The sequence below is a fragment of the Carassius carassius genome, chromosome 38 (assembly GCF_963082965.1).
Source record: "Carassius carassius chromosome 38, fCarCar2.1, whole genome shotgun sequence".
Classification (NCBI taxonomy): Eukaryota; Metazoa; Chordata; class Actinopteri; order Cypriniformes; family Cyprinidae; genus Carassius; species Carassius carassius.
Window position 1 is genome coordinate 23,646,724 of NC_081792.1, and position 13,902 is coordinate 23,660,625.

Here is a 13,902-nt window from a genome sequence, read left to right on the forward strand (position 1 = left end):
ACGCTCTGTTCTCTTACGAGAGCTCTCTCGTACTGCGTCTTAGCTAAGACGCTACGGGAAAAGTCTCTTTTCACGAAATACTGAAGCAAAAAATTATCCTTAATTTTGTATTTTTGTAAAGCGCATTTGCAGCAGTACACAGCCATAGGCGAGACGGCTCGTTCGCTCATTGGCTTGTTCTGCGGCAACTGCACAGCCTATCGAGCGCGGGCTGATGCAACATCAGACCAATAAGGGCGCTTCGCGCCCTTCTTGCCACTTCCCGCCGAAACGGGTGTGGCCCAATCTATAAAAGGAGCTCGAAAAGGCTGACTCACCTGATTTTTCATCTCTTCAGCGAAGCTCACGCATCGCTGGATCACGGAGGAAGCAAGCGCCGTCTGAGAAAGCACATCAGCAGGACGAGCCATTCTGAAGCTGCTGGCATCGCCGCCTTCCATTGCCGTTCCTGCTGCACTATCCGGCGCCTATATCCTTTCAATCCTGTTATATACAAGCTGTTCTTTATGTGTGTGTGTGTGTTCGCCCTGCGACACACACTCGTAAAAGAGCTCGCGTCTTTTTTAAGATGCCTTCCTGCGGCTCGTCAGAGCCCCACTCAGCGAGGGAGACCGGTACGTCATCTGTGTCTCCTGCCTGGGTGAAGATCATGCAGCGCTCGCTCGCTGACGGCGGATGCCCCCACTGCGAGCTGTTGCCATGGTGACTCTGAGGACTCGCCTGGCCTTTTTCTCTGAGCCTGCATTCTCCGCTGCGCTGAGGCGCCGTAAAAGCATCGCTTCCAGCGGATTCCGGAACCGTCTTCAGCTCAACCGAGCTCGCCGGTTCGCCCTGCTTCACCGGGCCCCCCCTGCATCGCTTCCCGGTGGGCAGCGCCTGCTGTTTGCCGGCGCGTCGTCCGAGGAAGTCGATCTCAGGGCCGCGTCGGGGGAAGAGGACACGCGCTCTCTGCTAGCTTCGGGCAGTGAGGGCTGGGCGAGCTCCGAGGATCTCGCGCCTTCTGCTCAGAAGCCCAGCAGACGAGCTGACATCGAGAAGGAGCCGGGGCGAATGATCGTGTTGGCCGCGATGAGTCTCGGCCGCGAGTGGTTTGCACCAGCGCCCCCCCCTCTCGTTCCCGGCTGGATGGTATTTCCCTTTCGGATGAGCGCACTTCTCAAAGCCCGCCTCATTTCTTCCTGAGCTTCACGAAGAGGTGGCGAAGGCTTGGAACGCTCCATATTCAGCACGAACTCGTTCGTCTGTCTCACTAGCATTCTCCACACTGATGATGCTAAAAACAGGAACTACCACTCACTTCCGCCGGTGGAACAGGCGATAGCGACGCACCTTTGTCCGCCCTCTGCTGGACGGCGGCAAAAGCGGTGTTGCCATCTAAAGCCTCCTGTGTGACGCTGCGTCGGCGCTACTAACGATGGCTGCTTCATCGAAGCGCAGGTGTACGAGTTCCGCTGTGGCCGAGCTCTCACCCAAGCGCGCCGCTGTTTCAGTTCCAGGAATTGTGACTGTCTCAGCGTTTTCTGCAATGCGCAAGCCTGCACAGTTGCCCGCTTGCCTGCACACAAAAGCCGTTATCACAACAGCTTCAGCAACGCAGCTCGAAACCCCCGTTCTCGCTCTACTGGCCGTCGCCCCGCGCCGCGGGGACCGCGGCAGAGGATTACGGTGAGGCCGGGAGCCCCGAAGCCATCCTGGGAAAGCCATCTACGCATGCTGCATGACGCTGCGTCGGCACTACACACGATGGCTGCTTCATCGAAGCGCCGGTGTACGAGTTCCGCTGCGGCCGGGCTCTCACCTAAGCGCGCCGCTGTTTCAGTTTCCAGAGATTGTGACTATTTCAGCGTTGTTTGCAATGCGCAAGCCTGTACGGTTGCCCGCTTGCCTGCACACGAAAACCGTTATCACGGCTAAACAGATATTTCCCGAAAAGGTGTAATTTCTGGTGTCCCGGCCACGGCCGATGGTGCTATAAATGTAGTGACGATGCCCACTGCTCAGTGCCCATCTCCGCATATAAGCACAGCCCTTCACACAGGGCTCGCGCCTATAAAAGCGACTCAAGTCGATCACGCGCACTACATAGTAGACGTGCCCACTCCTCAGTGCCCACAATCACTATGTCACACGCGTCATGTGGTTTCTGTAAAAACGAAACCCGTGCACGTTCGTCCGGCCACGGCCGATGGTGCTATAAATGTAGTGACGATGCCCACTCCTCAGTGCCCATCTCCACATGTAAGCACAGCCCTGCACACAGGGCCTGCGCCCATAATGTCGACTCAAGTCGGTCGCGCACACTGCATAGTAAACGTGCCCACCCCTCAGTGCCCACAATTACTATGTCACACGCGTCATGTGGTTTCTGTAAAAACGAAACCCGTGCATGCTCGTCCGGCCACGGCCGATGGTGCTATAAATGCAGTGACGATGCCCACTACCCAGTGCCCATCTCCACATATAAGCACAGCCCTGCACACAGGGCTAGCGCACATAAGATCGACACAGATCGGTCGAGCGCGCCGCATAGTAAACGTGCCCACTTCCCAGTGCCCACATACACTATGTCACATACGGCGCGGGGCTTCTGTAAAAACGAGGCCCGTGCACGTACATTCTGCACAGGCAGACAGCGAGTTTAAAGTGGTAAAAGTGCACACATGCAGCCCACGGTTACTCGCAGATATATCGAGTCCCACGGGACCCGCTCAGCCTCCCTCCAGTCGGTTAAGCGCCGGAACGGGGTCGAGGAAGAGCGATCTGCCCGCTGTGATCAGCGCGCTCCCCGCCTCAGATGCGCAGCACACTCGAGCGCCGCCGTTGCCCAGTCAACAGAGCGCGTTTCGCATCCAGCCCTTAGCCATTCATGCAAATGCATGGTCAGTGCTTCCAGGGGTTTCGGATTGGGTGCTAGGCATTATAAAGAGAGGCTACACGCTACAGTTTTCTCGACGCCCACCGTGCTTTTCAGCGCGCGTCGAAACTACGGTCAAAACAGAAGTAGCACACATACTTCGGGCCGAAATATCAAAACTGTTGAGCAAAAGGGCTGTAGAGCCTGTGTCTCAAAGCGAGGGGGGGCTGTACAGCAGATACTTTCTGGTGCCCAAGAGAGACGGGGGTCTCCGGCCCATACTGGATCTAAGACAGCTGAACAGGCATTGATGAAACGCAGTTTCAAAATGCTCACGACCAGGAAGCTCCTCGCGCAGATTCGCAGAGGGGACTGGTTCATGTCAATAGATCTGAAGGACGCGTATTTTCAAATACAGATAGCGTCAAACCACAGGCGATATTTGAGATTCGCCTTCGAGGGCCAGGCATACCAGTTTGCAGTCCTGCCATTCGGCTTGTCCGTAGCTCCTCGTACGTTTATGAGGTGCATGGATGCAGCGCTCGCTCCTCTTAGACTCAGAGGCACACGAGTGCTGAATTATTTGGACGACTGGCTGGTTCTGGCCCGATCATGAGCGGAGCTCATGGACCACAGAGCCGTTTTACTCGATCACCTCGAGAAGCTCGGCCTCAGTGTCAATTGGGTGAAGAGTTCGCTGAACCCCAGTCAGACGATCCTGTTTCTGGGTATAGTTCTGAACTCGTGTTCCATGACGGCGCGGCTGTCACCACAGCGCGCGATGGGCATTCAGCGTGCAGCGAGTTCTTTCCGCTATGGCGCGACTGTGTCGCTCAAACACTGTCAAAAGATGCTGGGTTTCATGGCCTCAGCATCTCCGGTTCTGCGGCTGGGCCTGCTCCGCATGCGCCCCCTGCAGTTCTGGCTGAAGGCTCGGGTGCCGCGCAGAGCGTGGGCGTCTGGCCGGCTGCATTTCAAGGTCGATCAGAGCTGTGTTGCGGCTCTAGCACCTTGGACAGCGAACGGCTGGTACCGATCAGGTGTAAGCCTGGGGACTTCCCCGAGTGTGAAAATGGTGTCGACGGACGCCTCCACTTCGGGATGGGGAGCGCTGCTCGAAGGCAGACCGTCCTTTGGCCTATGGTCAGAATGGGAAAAGCTCCATCATATCAACTGCCTGGAAATGCTGGCAGTGGAGAACGCGCTGACGCGCTTTTGTCCCCATATCAAGGATCACCACGTCATAGTCCGTTCGGACAACATGTCCGTGGTGTCCTACATAAATCGCCAGGTCGGTCTCGGGTCCAGAAACCTGTGCAGGCTGACGGAACGCCTCCTGATTTGGGCTCAGCGCAACGTGTGCTCGCTGAGAGCAGTGCATGTGCCTGGACTGCAGAATCTGGGTCCAGACAGGCTGTCCAGAGGCAATGTTCCTACGGGCGAATGGTCTCTACACCCGCAAACAGTCCGGCTGTTGTGGCAGAGATTTGGCATGGCGGAGGTGGACCTCTTTGCGTCCCACGAAGACGCTCACTGCCCCGCGTTCTTTTCCAAGAACGAAAGCGCGCTGTCACGGAGATGGCCGTGCTGCCCGCTTTATGCGTTCCCTCCCGTCTCCCTCCTTCCAGAGGTGATAGAACGGGTGAGAGAAACGAGATGTTCAATACTGCTTGTAGCACCTCTTTGGAAGAACCAACCATGGTTCCCAGATTTGATGCAGTTAGCAGATGTCGCCCCGTGGCCGGTACCAGTGAGGAGAGACCTCCTCTCGCAGGCCAGGGGCTCGATTTGGCACCCTCAACCGGAGTTGTGGTCCCTCTATGTATGGGCACTCAATGGTTACCCGCAGATCTCGCAGTGAGAGTGCTAAATACCATCACTCAGGCTAGAGCTCCGTCGACACGACGTCTGTATGCCTCGAAGTGGTCGGTGTTCTCCAGCTGGTGCACAGCTCGAGGTTATTCACCCCTTAGTTGTGAGGTGACGGAGGTCCTCTCCTTCCTTCAGGAGCTGTTGGATAAGGGCAGAGCCCCATCCACGCTCAAAGTTTATGTGGCTGCCATCGCGGCGTTTTCTGAAACGGCGTCCGGTCAGTCAATAGGAAGGAATGATTTAGTCATCCGGTTCCTCAGAGGAGCTAGGAGGCTGAATCCTCCCAGACCTCCGTCAGTCCCTATGTGGGACCTCGCGGCGGTTTTGGAGGCCTTGAAAGGTCCCCCTTTCAAGCCTATCCAATCGATTAGCCTTCAGCATCTGTCGTTCAAGACAGTATTCTTGTTGGCTCTCGCTTCTGTGAAGTGTGTGGGTGATTTGCACGCGCTCTCGGTGAGCCAGTCGTGCTTGGAGTTTGGGCCCAATGACTCAAGAGTCATACTCAAACCTAGGCACGGTTATGTGCCGAAATCCCTCAACACACCGTTTCGGGCTCAGGTTATTGCCCTGTCTGCCCTGCCGGTGTCAGGGGAGGATGGAGACTCGAGTCTTCTTTGCCCTGTCAGGGTTTTAAGAGCTTATGTGTCTCGCTCTGCTGCCTTTCGGCAGACGGAGCAGCTATTTGTCTCGTTCGGTGGGCGTTCCAAGGGAATGGCTGTTTCGAGACAGACTCTATCCAGATGGATAGTTGACGCCATAGCGTTAGCTTACGCTTCCAGGGGCCTTCAGTGCCCGTTGGGCGTCAGAGCACACTCCACAAGAGGCATCGCCTCATCGTGGGCGTGGTCTACTGGGATCTCCTTGCAGGATATATGTATGGCGGCAGGTTGGGCCTCGCCGTCTACATTTATCAGGTTCTATAACCTGGAGGTTCCCGCCTTGCAAGCAAGGCTGCTGTCGGTATAGGCGAATCAGGGCCCTGAGGGGAATTCTGAGTTCACGAGCGCTATGCGCTGCCGACTGTTATATGGGCAGTATTGCGTAAGACCCGCATTGCCACATTGGTCAGGCCTTGCCTCGGCTGTGTGACGTCATATTGCCGCATCTACGGATGCTGCTAGATATGGGACGGAGGGCTTTTTCCCTTTTCTGTCCTGGACTCTCTGTGAGTCCCTCAGGTGACTGTGCACTGTAAATCCTGGGCGTTGCTTCAGGTTTATTGGTGTGTGATCCCTGCGCGCACGGCGTTTTACATTGGGTTCCCGTAGCGTCTTAGCTAAGACGCAGTACGAGAGAGCTCTCGTAAGAGAACGTACTCGGTTACTAAACGTAACCTCGGTTCTCTCTAGAAGAGCGAACGAGTACTGCGTTCTCTGCCGTGCGCACGATTCACTCTGGTTCGCTTCGGCGATGAAATAAATCAGGTGAGTCAGCTTTTTCGAGCTCCTTTTATAGGTTGGGCCACACCCGTTTCGGCGGGAAGTGGCAAGAAGGGGGCGAAGCGCCCTTATTGGTCTGATGTTGCATCAGCCCGCGCTCGATAGGCTGTGCAGTTGCCGCAGAACAAGCCAATGAGCGAACGAGCCGTCTCGCCTATGGCTGTGTACTGCTGCAAATGCGCTTTACAAAAATACAAAATTAAGGATAATTTTTTGCTTCAGTATTTCGTGAAAAGAGACTTTTCCCGTAGCGTCTTAGCTAAGACGCAGTACTCGTTCGCTCTTCTAGAGAGAACCGAGGTTACGTTTAGTAACCGAGTACGTTTCTGACGCACTTCAAGCACTCGATGGGCGGGGGAAGATTGAAGAGCCTGACTTTTTTTTTTTGCTTTATTTGGTAGTATTTCGAATTAAGGGTTTTTAAATAGTAGCCTATTCTAAAAAAAAAATATGTAAAAAAAAAAAAAAAAAAATTCACTCGTTCACTCATTCTGGCGCCCCTATGGATGAGTGGCGCCCTTAGCATTTGCCTATACCGCCTATGCCGCTGGCCGGCCCTGGAGCCCCGCACAATGGCATGTAGAAAAAAAAATAGTATGCTAAATCATGTTCATGGTGAAGCTACTGTTTCGTTCCCTCGATTTATAAATTTTGAAATTAAAGGAATGATTTTGTAAATCGAGGGAAGAAACACAATTTATTTATTTTTTTCTGGCATGTCATGTGCAGGGCACCATAGGAAGGAGATACATATCCCTGAATGGTTTGGATCTGTTCCACACACAAAGCCTCACACGTATACCGAATATCAGAATAAAAATAAAATACTTTTATGATCATGTTATTTAATTCTTGTGCATGACAGCATATTATTAAATGTATGTGGTAAAGCAAATACATATTGCATGATAATGGTTAAATGATCTCTCTCTCTCTCTCTCTCTCTCTCTCTCTCTCTCTCTCTCTAAGGATTCTAAGATTAATAGTATAATAATATAAAATAAAATAAAATACAAAAATTATAATTAAGTGCAGTTTATTGCAGTTGACTGATTAACTTATTTGATCAATTTTGAAATGATACGTTTCATACTGTTTTGACTTGCCATTTCAGAGATTAGATTTAAACAATACTACACAAACTTCTGTGATCATTTTACCATTATAATGCAATATTTTATTTATCTTGTCATGGGTCACATAATATGCTGTAAGATCACAAGCCTGATTTGGGCCACACTCCTCCCACCAGCAATCGGCACTCATATTGTGTTATGTATAAATAAATGTTATGGTTTGTGTTCAGCAGCCATAGCTGGCACTCATTTAACAATTTCTTTTAGTTTTTTTTTTATTTTAATTTTATTTTTATTTTTTTTAAAGTGTGGTCACACTGCGTTTGCCTGCAAATCGAGGACAAACTGATGTCTTAAACACGGCAAGATTCTGTATTATACGTAATGGTTGGTAACCCAATATACTGTATAATGCAAAAGAGAAATGACTCAGGGGCCCCCTAGTGTTCAGGGACCTGGGCTGCATTCCATGTTGCCCATTAGGATAACGTGGCCCTGCCTCCACCTATTATTAATATTTAATAAATTATTCTTTCTTTTTGTTGGAATGAAAGGGGGATTTTGCCCTTTCAGATAAACCCATAAAGATTTATTCTGCACATTTATTATACTATATTTAGTCATTGGTGTTATCTACATTTATGCGACCTGCTTCACCCACGTGTTAACATCATCCTATTGCTCATGAATGAAAAAAAAATAGATGAAGAGGTAGACTTGACCCTTAAAACAAATACTGGTCAAACAATTGGTTAGGCTCAATTATGCCTTGTGGTAGTAAAGGCATAAATCATTGTGTTACAGTGAAGATAACATGATTTTTTTTTTTTTATATATATATATTACAGCTATTAACTGTGTTTCATTTACAGTGACAGATGTCCCTTCTGATAATGTGTATGCTTATGCATTATCAAAAACCCTCATAAAAGTCTCCTCTCCTGTGACGGTGGGTTTGTATTCAGAATGTCACAACAGGATCAACATGGTCCTCAAGAATATTGAGGGTAAGTTTTTTTAAATGATCAACCCTCCCAGATGTCCTACAAAAGTCCTGGAGATTTTAATGTTTCTTCCACTTTATCTCATATTTTTTCAGTTCATATGAATCAAGAGGCCCAAAGAAGAGAAGATAAGTACACAAGGGAACCAAAGCCTCGCTCAATTACACCCTCTATTTCTGACATGCTCTTTCTGATCTTGCGGCTCCTCTTCTATCATCCTCTGTGGACAGAGCAGAACCAGAACATGAAGAACATTCGTTATATGTTTGTGAGGTTCAGTGCATGGCATTTTGCAGGCAGTGACTTTCTCTGGGCGGGACTGGTAATGCAGTTGACCAAGGCTCTTCAGAACAGCTTCGGTAAACTCCAGCTAAGCCTTTTCCGGATAGCCCAACATAATGCAGAGAAAGGTGCAGGGAAAAAGAAGATTGAGGATATTCCAAAGAATTGGAGGTCAAAAAAGTTGGGCTGCATTCCCATTTGGGCACTAATACTCATAGGATTCATTGGTTCACTTGTTATTCTGGTTCCTCTTATCATATTTGGATTTCCTGACCTGAAGAAACATTTAGAAGGAGGAAAGGTTGTGGAGTCAAGTGGGTATGGTGCACTGGAAGGTTTTGCCATCGCTGTACTTGGTGTTCCTGCAGTAGGAGCTCTAAGATTTATATTATTACTATTAAAGAACCTCATCTTCAACCAGGACCTCAGAATTAGACAGGGGCTGGACAACAAGAAGGTAAGTCAGCAACTGGGACTGATGCATGAAGTTCGGAAGGAGATGAGGCTGCTCTGCTGCTTCATTTACTTCATGGAAATCTTTGAAAGGAGGAGAATCAGGGTAGTGCTGGAGATCACAAACTTGGACCGCTGCACACCAAAGAAAATCGTAGGCGTTTTGGATGCCATCAATATTCTCCTATCTGATGAAGAGAGTCCCTTCATTTCTGTGCTTGCTGTAGATCCGGAAGTCCTGGTTAGACAGGTCCAACAGGCAGACTACTGTCTAAGCAAAAGAGACTCTGCATTTGAATTTCTAGATCGTATAATAACACTGCCCTTCACTGTACCTCGACTATCTGATGCATCAAAGTCAATCATCTTTGAAAACATTGTGCGTGGTCAGTCTGAGATACCTGAAGACGTTTTTCTTGAGGAGACTGGAGTGTCTACTTTAAGATGTCCCGGGACATTGTTCTCGGTTGAAGATGAGTGTTCAGTAAAATATAGTGAGACTGAAGAAGAACAAGCCATTTCTTTGATACCAAAAACAGGAAACTTTGCTGCAGCAGAACTTAATCTAGGAGAAGTGGATAAGTTAACTAAGTCTGCATTTTCATGCATCACCTCAAGAGATAAAAGCAAACTTCAGACTTACATATCTGGAGACACAATGTCCATGAGACGAGTGATTAACTCCATTCGGGTTACTATTCTGATTATGGAGATCCGAAAATTAGAGCCTCCACCTCCAGAGAAAATTGCTGCATGGGTGGTTTTGGTGGACCGCTGGCCTTGCAGATTAAGTTGGATTCTTCAGTGTGTTGAAGATGACCGACAGAGTGACGAGATAGACAGATCATACTGTGCTGCTGATGATACCAAAACACTATGGGAAGTGTTCAATTACAATAGCCTGGAGCTCTTCATCATTGGATATGCAGTGGAGAACTTTCTGGAAAAAGATGGGGACCCTGAGCTGTTTGAGATTTTCCTTAGGAAAGACTTCAAATTTACGGTAGGGGACTTGGAAATGTTTAAGCTTTGCACAGTGAACTTAAACTACTCAATCAAGAATGAACTGGCAAGGGTCCGTGGGAGCCGCAGACTCAAGAGAGCAGGGAGAAATGCTTTCCTGTCCCTTTCATCACGAACCGTACTGAACATGAAAATGGAAGATATTTGTCAAGAGGTTTGTCATCATTTTTAAGAAAAAAAATTCAAAGCTTTAGTTGTTTTTTTACGTTCCCCAAGGATGCATTTATTTGATCAAAATACAGTAAAAGCAGTAATACTACAATTTAAAATAACTGTCCTATTTTAATACATTTTAAAATGTCATTCCTATGATGACAAAACTGAATCTTCAACAGCCATTACTCCAGTTTTATATTTCTTATTATGTTGAAATCAGTTGTGCTGCTAAAATTTTTTGCAGAAACTATGATACCACTTTTGATGATGAATGAAACTTAAAAAAAGCAGCATTTATTTGAAATACAAATATTTTGTAACGTTATAAATGTTTTTACTGTCACTTTTGATACATTTAATGCATCCTTGCCGAATCAAAGTATTAATTTCATAAAAGTCATTAATACAAAATAAATAAATAAATAAAATAAAAATACCAGCCCTAAATGTTTGAACTCGCAGCTGGATATTTATTTTACAATATTAAAAATTATTTGTGCATTTTTTTTTAATGTACATTTCTCCCCTTTTAGCTGTCAAAACTGAGTTTCCCAGAGAAATACCTCAAAACGGTAAGAGAAAATTTCATAGATGGCAGAACAATTCTCTTCAGTGACCCAAAAGACCTCAGGCAAGTCCTGCAAATGACTCTGGGTGAATGGATGACTTTTAAAATTCATTTCCTTGGGGTCATACCTCCTGGTCGGCCAGCTCAGGCAAAAACTCTTCCAAACGACAGACACCCTGGAGTGGTCATATGCCCATCTGGCCATGACCAGTAAGCAGCATAAACTGACCTTGAAGTTTGCATCACTGCATTTTTCCTCCTGTGCTTGCTTGCAATTAAATAAGAAGGTTTCAGGAAACAGTACTGCTTAACTACAAAATATAATGCCCTTACGACAAAGCAAAAACAAGATTGTAAATGTACACCAGCGAATCAGACTGCTCAACAAATGATGACATTTAAAAATAGAGCATTGTTATGGAGAAAATTTTCAGTCTTCAAACAGATCAAATGTGTACCATGCATTTTTATTTATAATGGGAATAAGTAGGTTTGTTTCTCTTAACTATTAAGAATCTTTTTCAATGGTCCTATTATAAATAAACTGCTAATGTCATTTCTGCAATGAATCAACATAATAAAGTAAATATGGTAATACACTATGCATCCAAGTTAAACTTACATAAATATTAGCTTGCTTAATTGAAATGTATTGATCCTATCCAATGACTGCTATTACAAACCTTATAAGACTGCGCAAACATCTTATCTAAAAACATGAAAGACTGTTCAGCTAGTCTGCACTTATTCCCTACACATCTACACCTAATACACAGCAGGTCCAATGATAACACCATTCATAAGGTTAATACTTTCAGACCATCGATCTGAACTGTGAAGGAAGATTAAATTTGATCACACAAGATATTGGACTTTACAAAGCCAAATTTTGTGTTTGTAAATTATAATGTTTCACACAATGAAACTGGTTACCTAAACATCCTAACAAACTGGACAAACCAAAAGGCCTGCCTCGCACTCATTGGGCCTCATCTTTTGTAAGAATTAAAAATACGAAGGGAATGTAGCCTACAAATAAACAGAATAAACAGCAAGGTATATTTTGAAATCTATCTCTGAGGTCACTGTACAAGGTTCAGAGGTGGGTAGAGTACCCTGTGACGAGTGGGGCGGGGCCGAGAGACATGGGAGCGAGGCCGGTGGAGTGATTGGAGATGAGCTACACCTGTTCGACCCACCGGTCTCGAGGCCCACGGAGGAGATGGAAGGATATAAAACTGGAGCGACGACAGTGAAGGACGAGAGAGGACCAGGCCTGGGCTTTTAGTTGTGTTTTGGTTTTTATTTGCGCGCACCAGTCGTCCGTGAGGGGCTAGTGCGCTGTTTTGTGTTTATTTTGATTTATTAAAATGTTGTTTGATTGTCCGCCGGTTCCCGCCTCCTTCTTCCCGACGATAACAAAGGTTTAATTCATTACATACCCAAAAACTATACTCAAGTAAAAGTAAAAGTACTTCTAGAAATATTTACTCAAGTAAAAGTAAAAGTACTAGTCTTGAATAGTTACTTGAGTAAGAGTAAAAGAGTATTGGATAAAAAATCTACTCAAGTAGTTAGTTACTAGTTACTTTGGGTCATATATACTGAGCCTATTTTTATTTAGATATATAGATAAAATGTATGTAATGTATGTGTGCGTGTATAAATGTATATATTTCATCAGCCTTTACTCCAATTTATGTAATTTATTATAAAACCCTGTCTGTTTACTTAAGTAACAGATATAGGTGTCATGCCATAACATATTTTTAATACGACTGACTTTATATTAAATGTGAATTTAACATTGAAAGTTAATGTGATATAAATATTGCTACTAATCTTTCATTGTTCAGAAAGAGAGCAAATAACATTTACATTATTAAAGATAATTTTCACTGACAGTCTAGATTTCAATCACTCTCAGAAACTCCCATTTAAATTACTGAAACTGTTAACACTGTGAAATCAATAGCTTAATTAAAGATTCGTACACACATCTGCACTTTGTTGTTTCTGACGAGAGAATTCGCCAGAAAGAGGTATTCAGTCAGTGAGCGAGTGAAGGAAGCACCGGCATTTTAGCGATGACTCATCTGAACGCCTCTGATTGGCCAATGCTTTAATAAGCTCAAAAGAATCATGTGTGATTGGTTATAATGCACAGCGCTGTATAAATGCATCCATCTCTGGCTAAGCACCAGCAAGCGATCACAGATCTGAATTTAGCAGCTGATGATATGACTTGCTGAACGTACTTAGCCGATGTGATTGTATTAAAATTAATAAAATCTTAATCGGCTATTTTTTGTCTTTTGGAAGCTGCATTCAACTTGACTCCCCTCTGTTATAAGCCACACACGTACAACAATTGACTCAAAAGAATGAATCATTCGCGAATGGGCATCGCTCATTGCCCAGAGAAAAGTAGACGGCGCGTTTGGAATAAACTGAAGCATTTATAACATTTATTGCATTAAGATAAAGTAACAAGAGAAGCGTCGCCCACAGTAACGAAGTAAAAGTACAGATTTTTCCCCAAAAATTTACTCAAGTAACAGTATAAAGTACCCATCTTTAAATATACTCCAAAAAGTATTAGTTACCCCAAAAAATTACTTAAGTAAATGTAACGAAGTAAATGTAACTCGTTACTACCCACCTCTGACAAGGTTTATATAAAATGTTTATGGTCATCTCAAAGGTTCATCTCAAGTTGAAGTATGTTACAAGAGTGCAATAAAACATTGCCACAAAACATAAAACATCTACAAAAATCCACATGAAAGTTGTGCAACAGTCAAACATCTTCATGAAATTCCCATGGCAGATCCGGAGTTTCCTATTTCATTATACCACTTCCATACAAAAACTTTGGCAGTGTTCAGAATCTGTACTTTGACACTTCAGTTTTACTTTCTATAAAACTTGAATATAGGACTGAATGACAGCGTGCAGATGTTTTTTTTTAATTGCACTGCCTGTCACTGAGTTTTACTTTATGCTCTGTGGGAATGGGGCTTCTGAGAAAGCAGAGAAAATATTTATCTCCCACTCAGCTCAGCAAAGATCTCCCACAGATCTATGGTGGAACATAACACTAATGCAAAAGTTTGAATTATAAATTAAGATAGTCAAACATGTGACACTAATTTGTATGAATACATCCTAGAAA

The 13,902-nt window shown here is 45.6% G+C and overlaps 1 protein-coding gene across 1 annotated transcript in view; it reads left to right on the top strand.

Moving 5' to 3' along the window:
- The window catches only part of LOC132119592 (NTPase KAP family P-loop domain-containing protein 1-like), a 34,788-nt gene extending 23,684 nt beyond the window's left edge, over positions 1 to 11,104 (top strand). The window contains exons 3-5 of the mRNA XM_059529688.1: positions 8,114 to 8,248; positions 8,341 to 10,157; positions 10,693 to 11,104. Coding sequence (XP_059385671.1) covers positions 8,114 to 8,248; positions 8,341 to 10,157; positions 10,693 to 10,941 — 2,201 coding nt within the window. The 3' untranslated portion in view covers positions 10,942 to 11,104. The remainder of the gene's footprint in view (positions 1 to 8,113; positions 8,249 to 8,340; positions 10,158 to 10,692) is intronic.
- Positions 11,105 to 13,902: the final 2,798 nt, after the last annotated feature.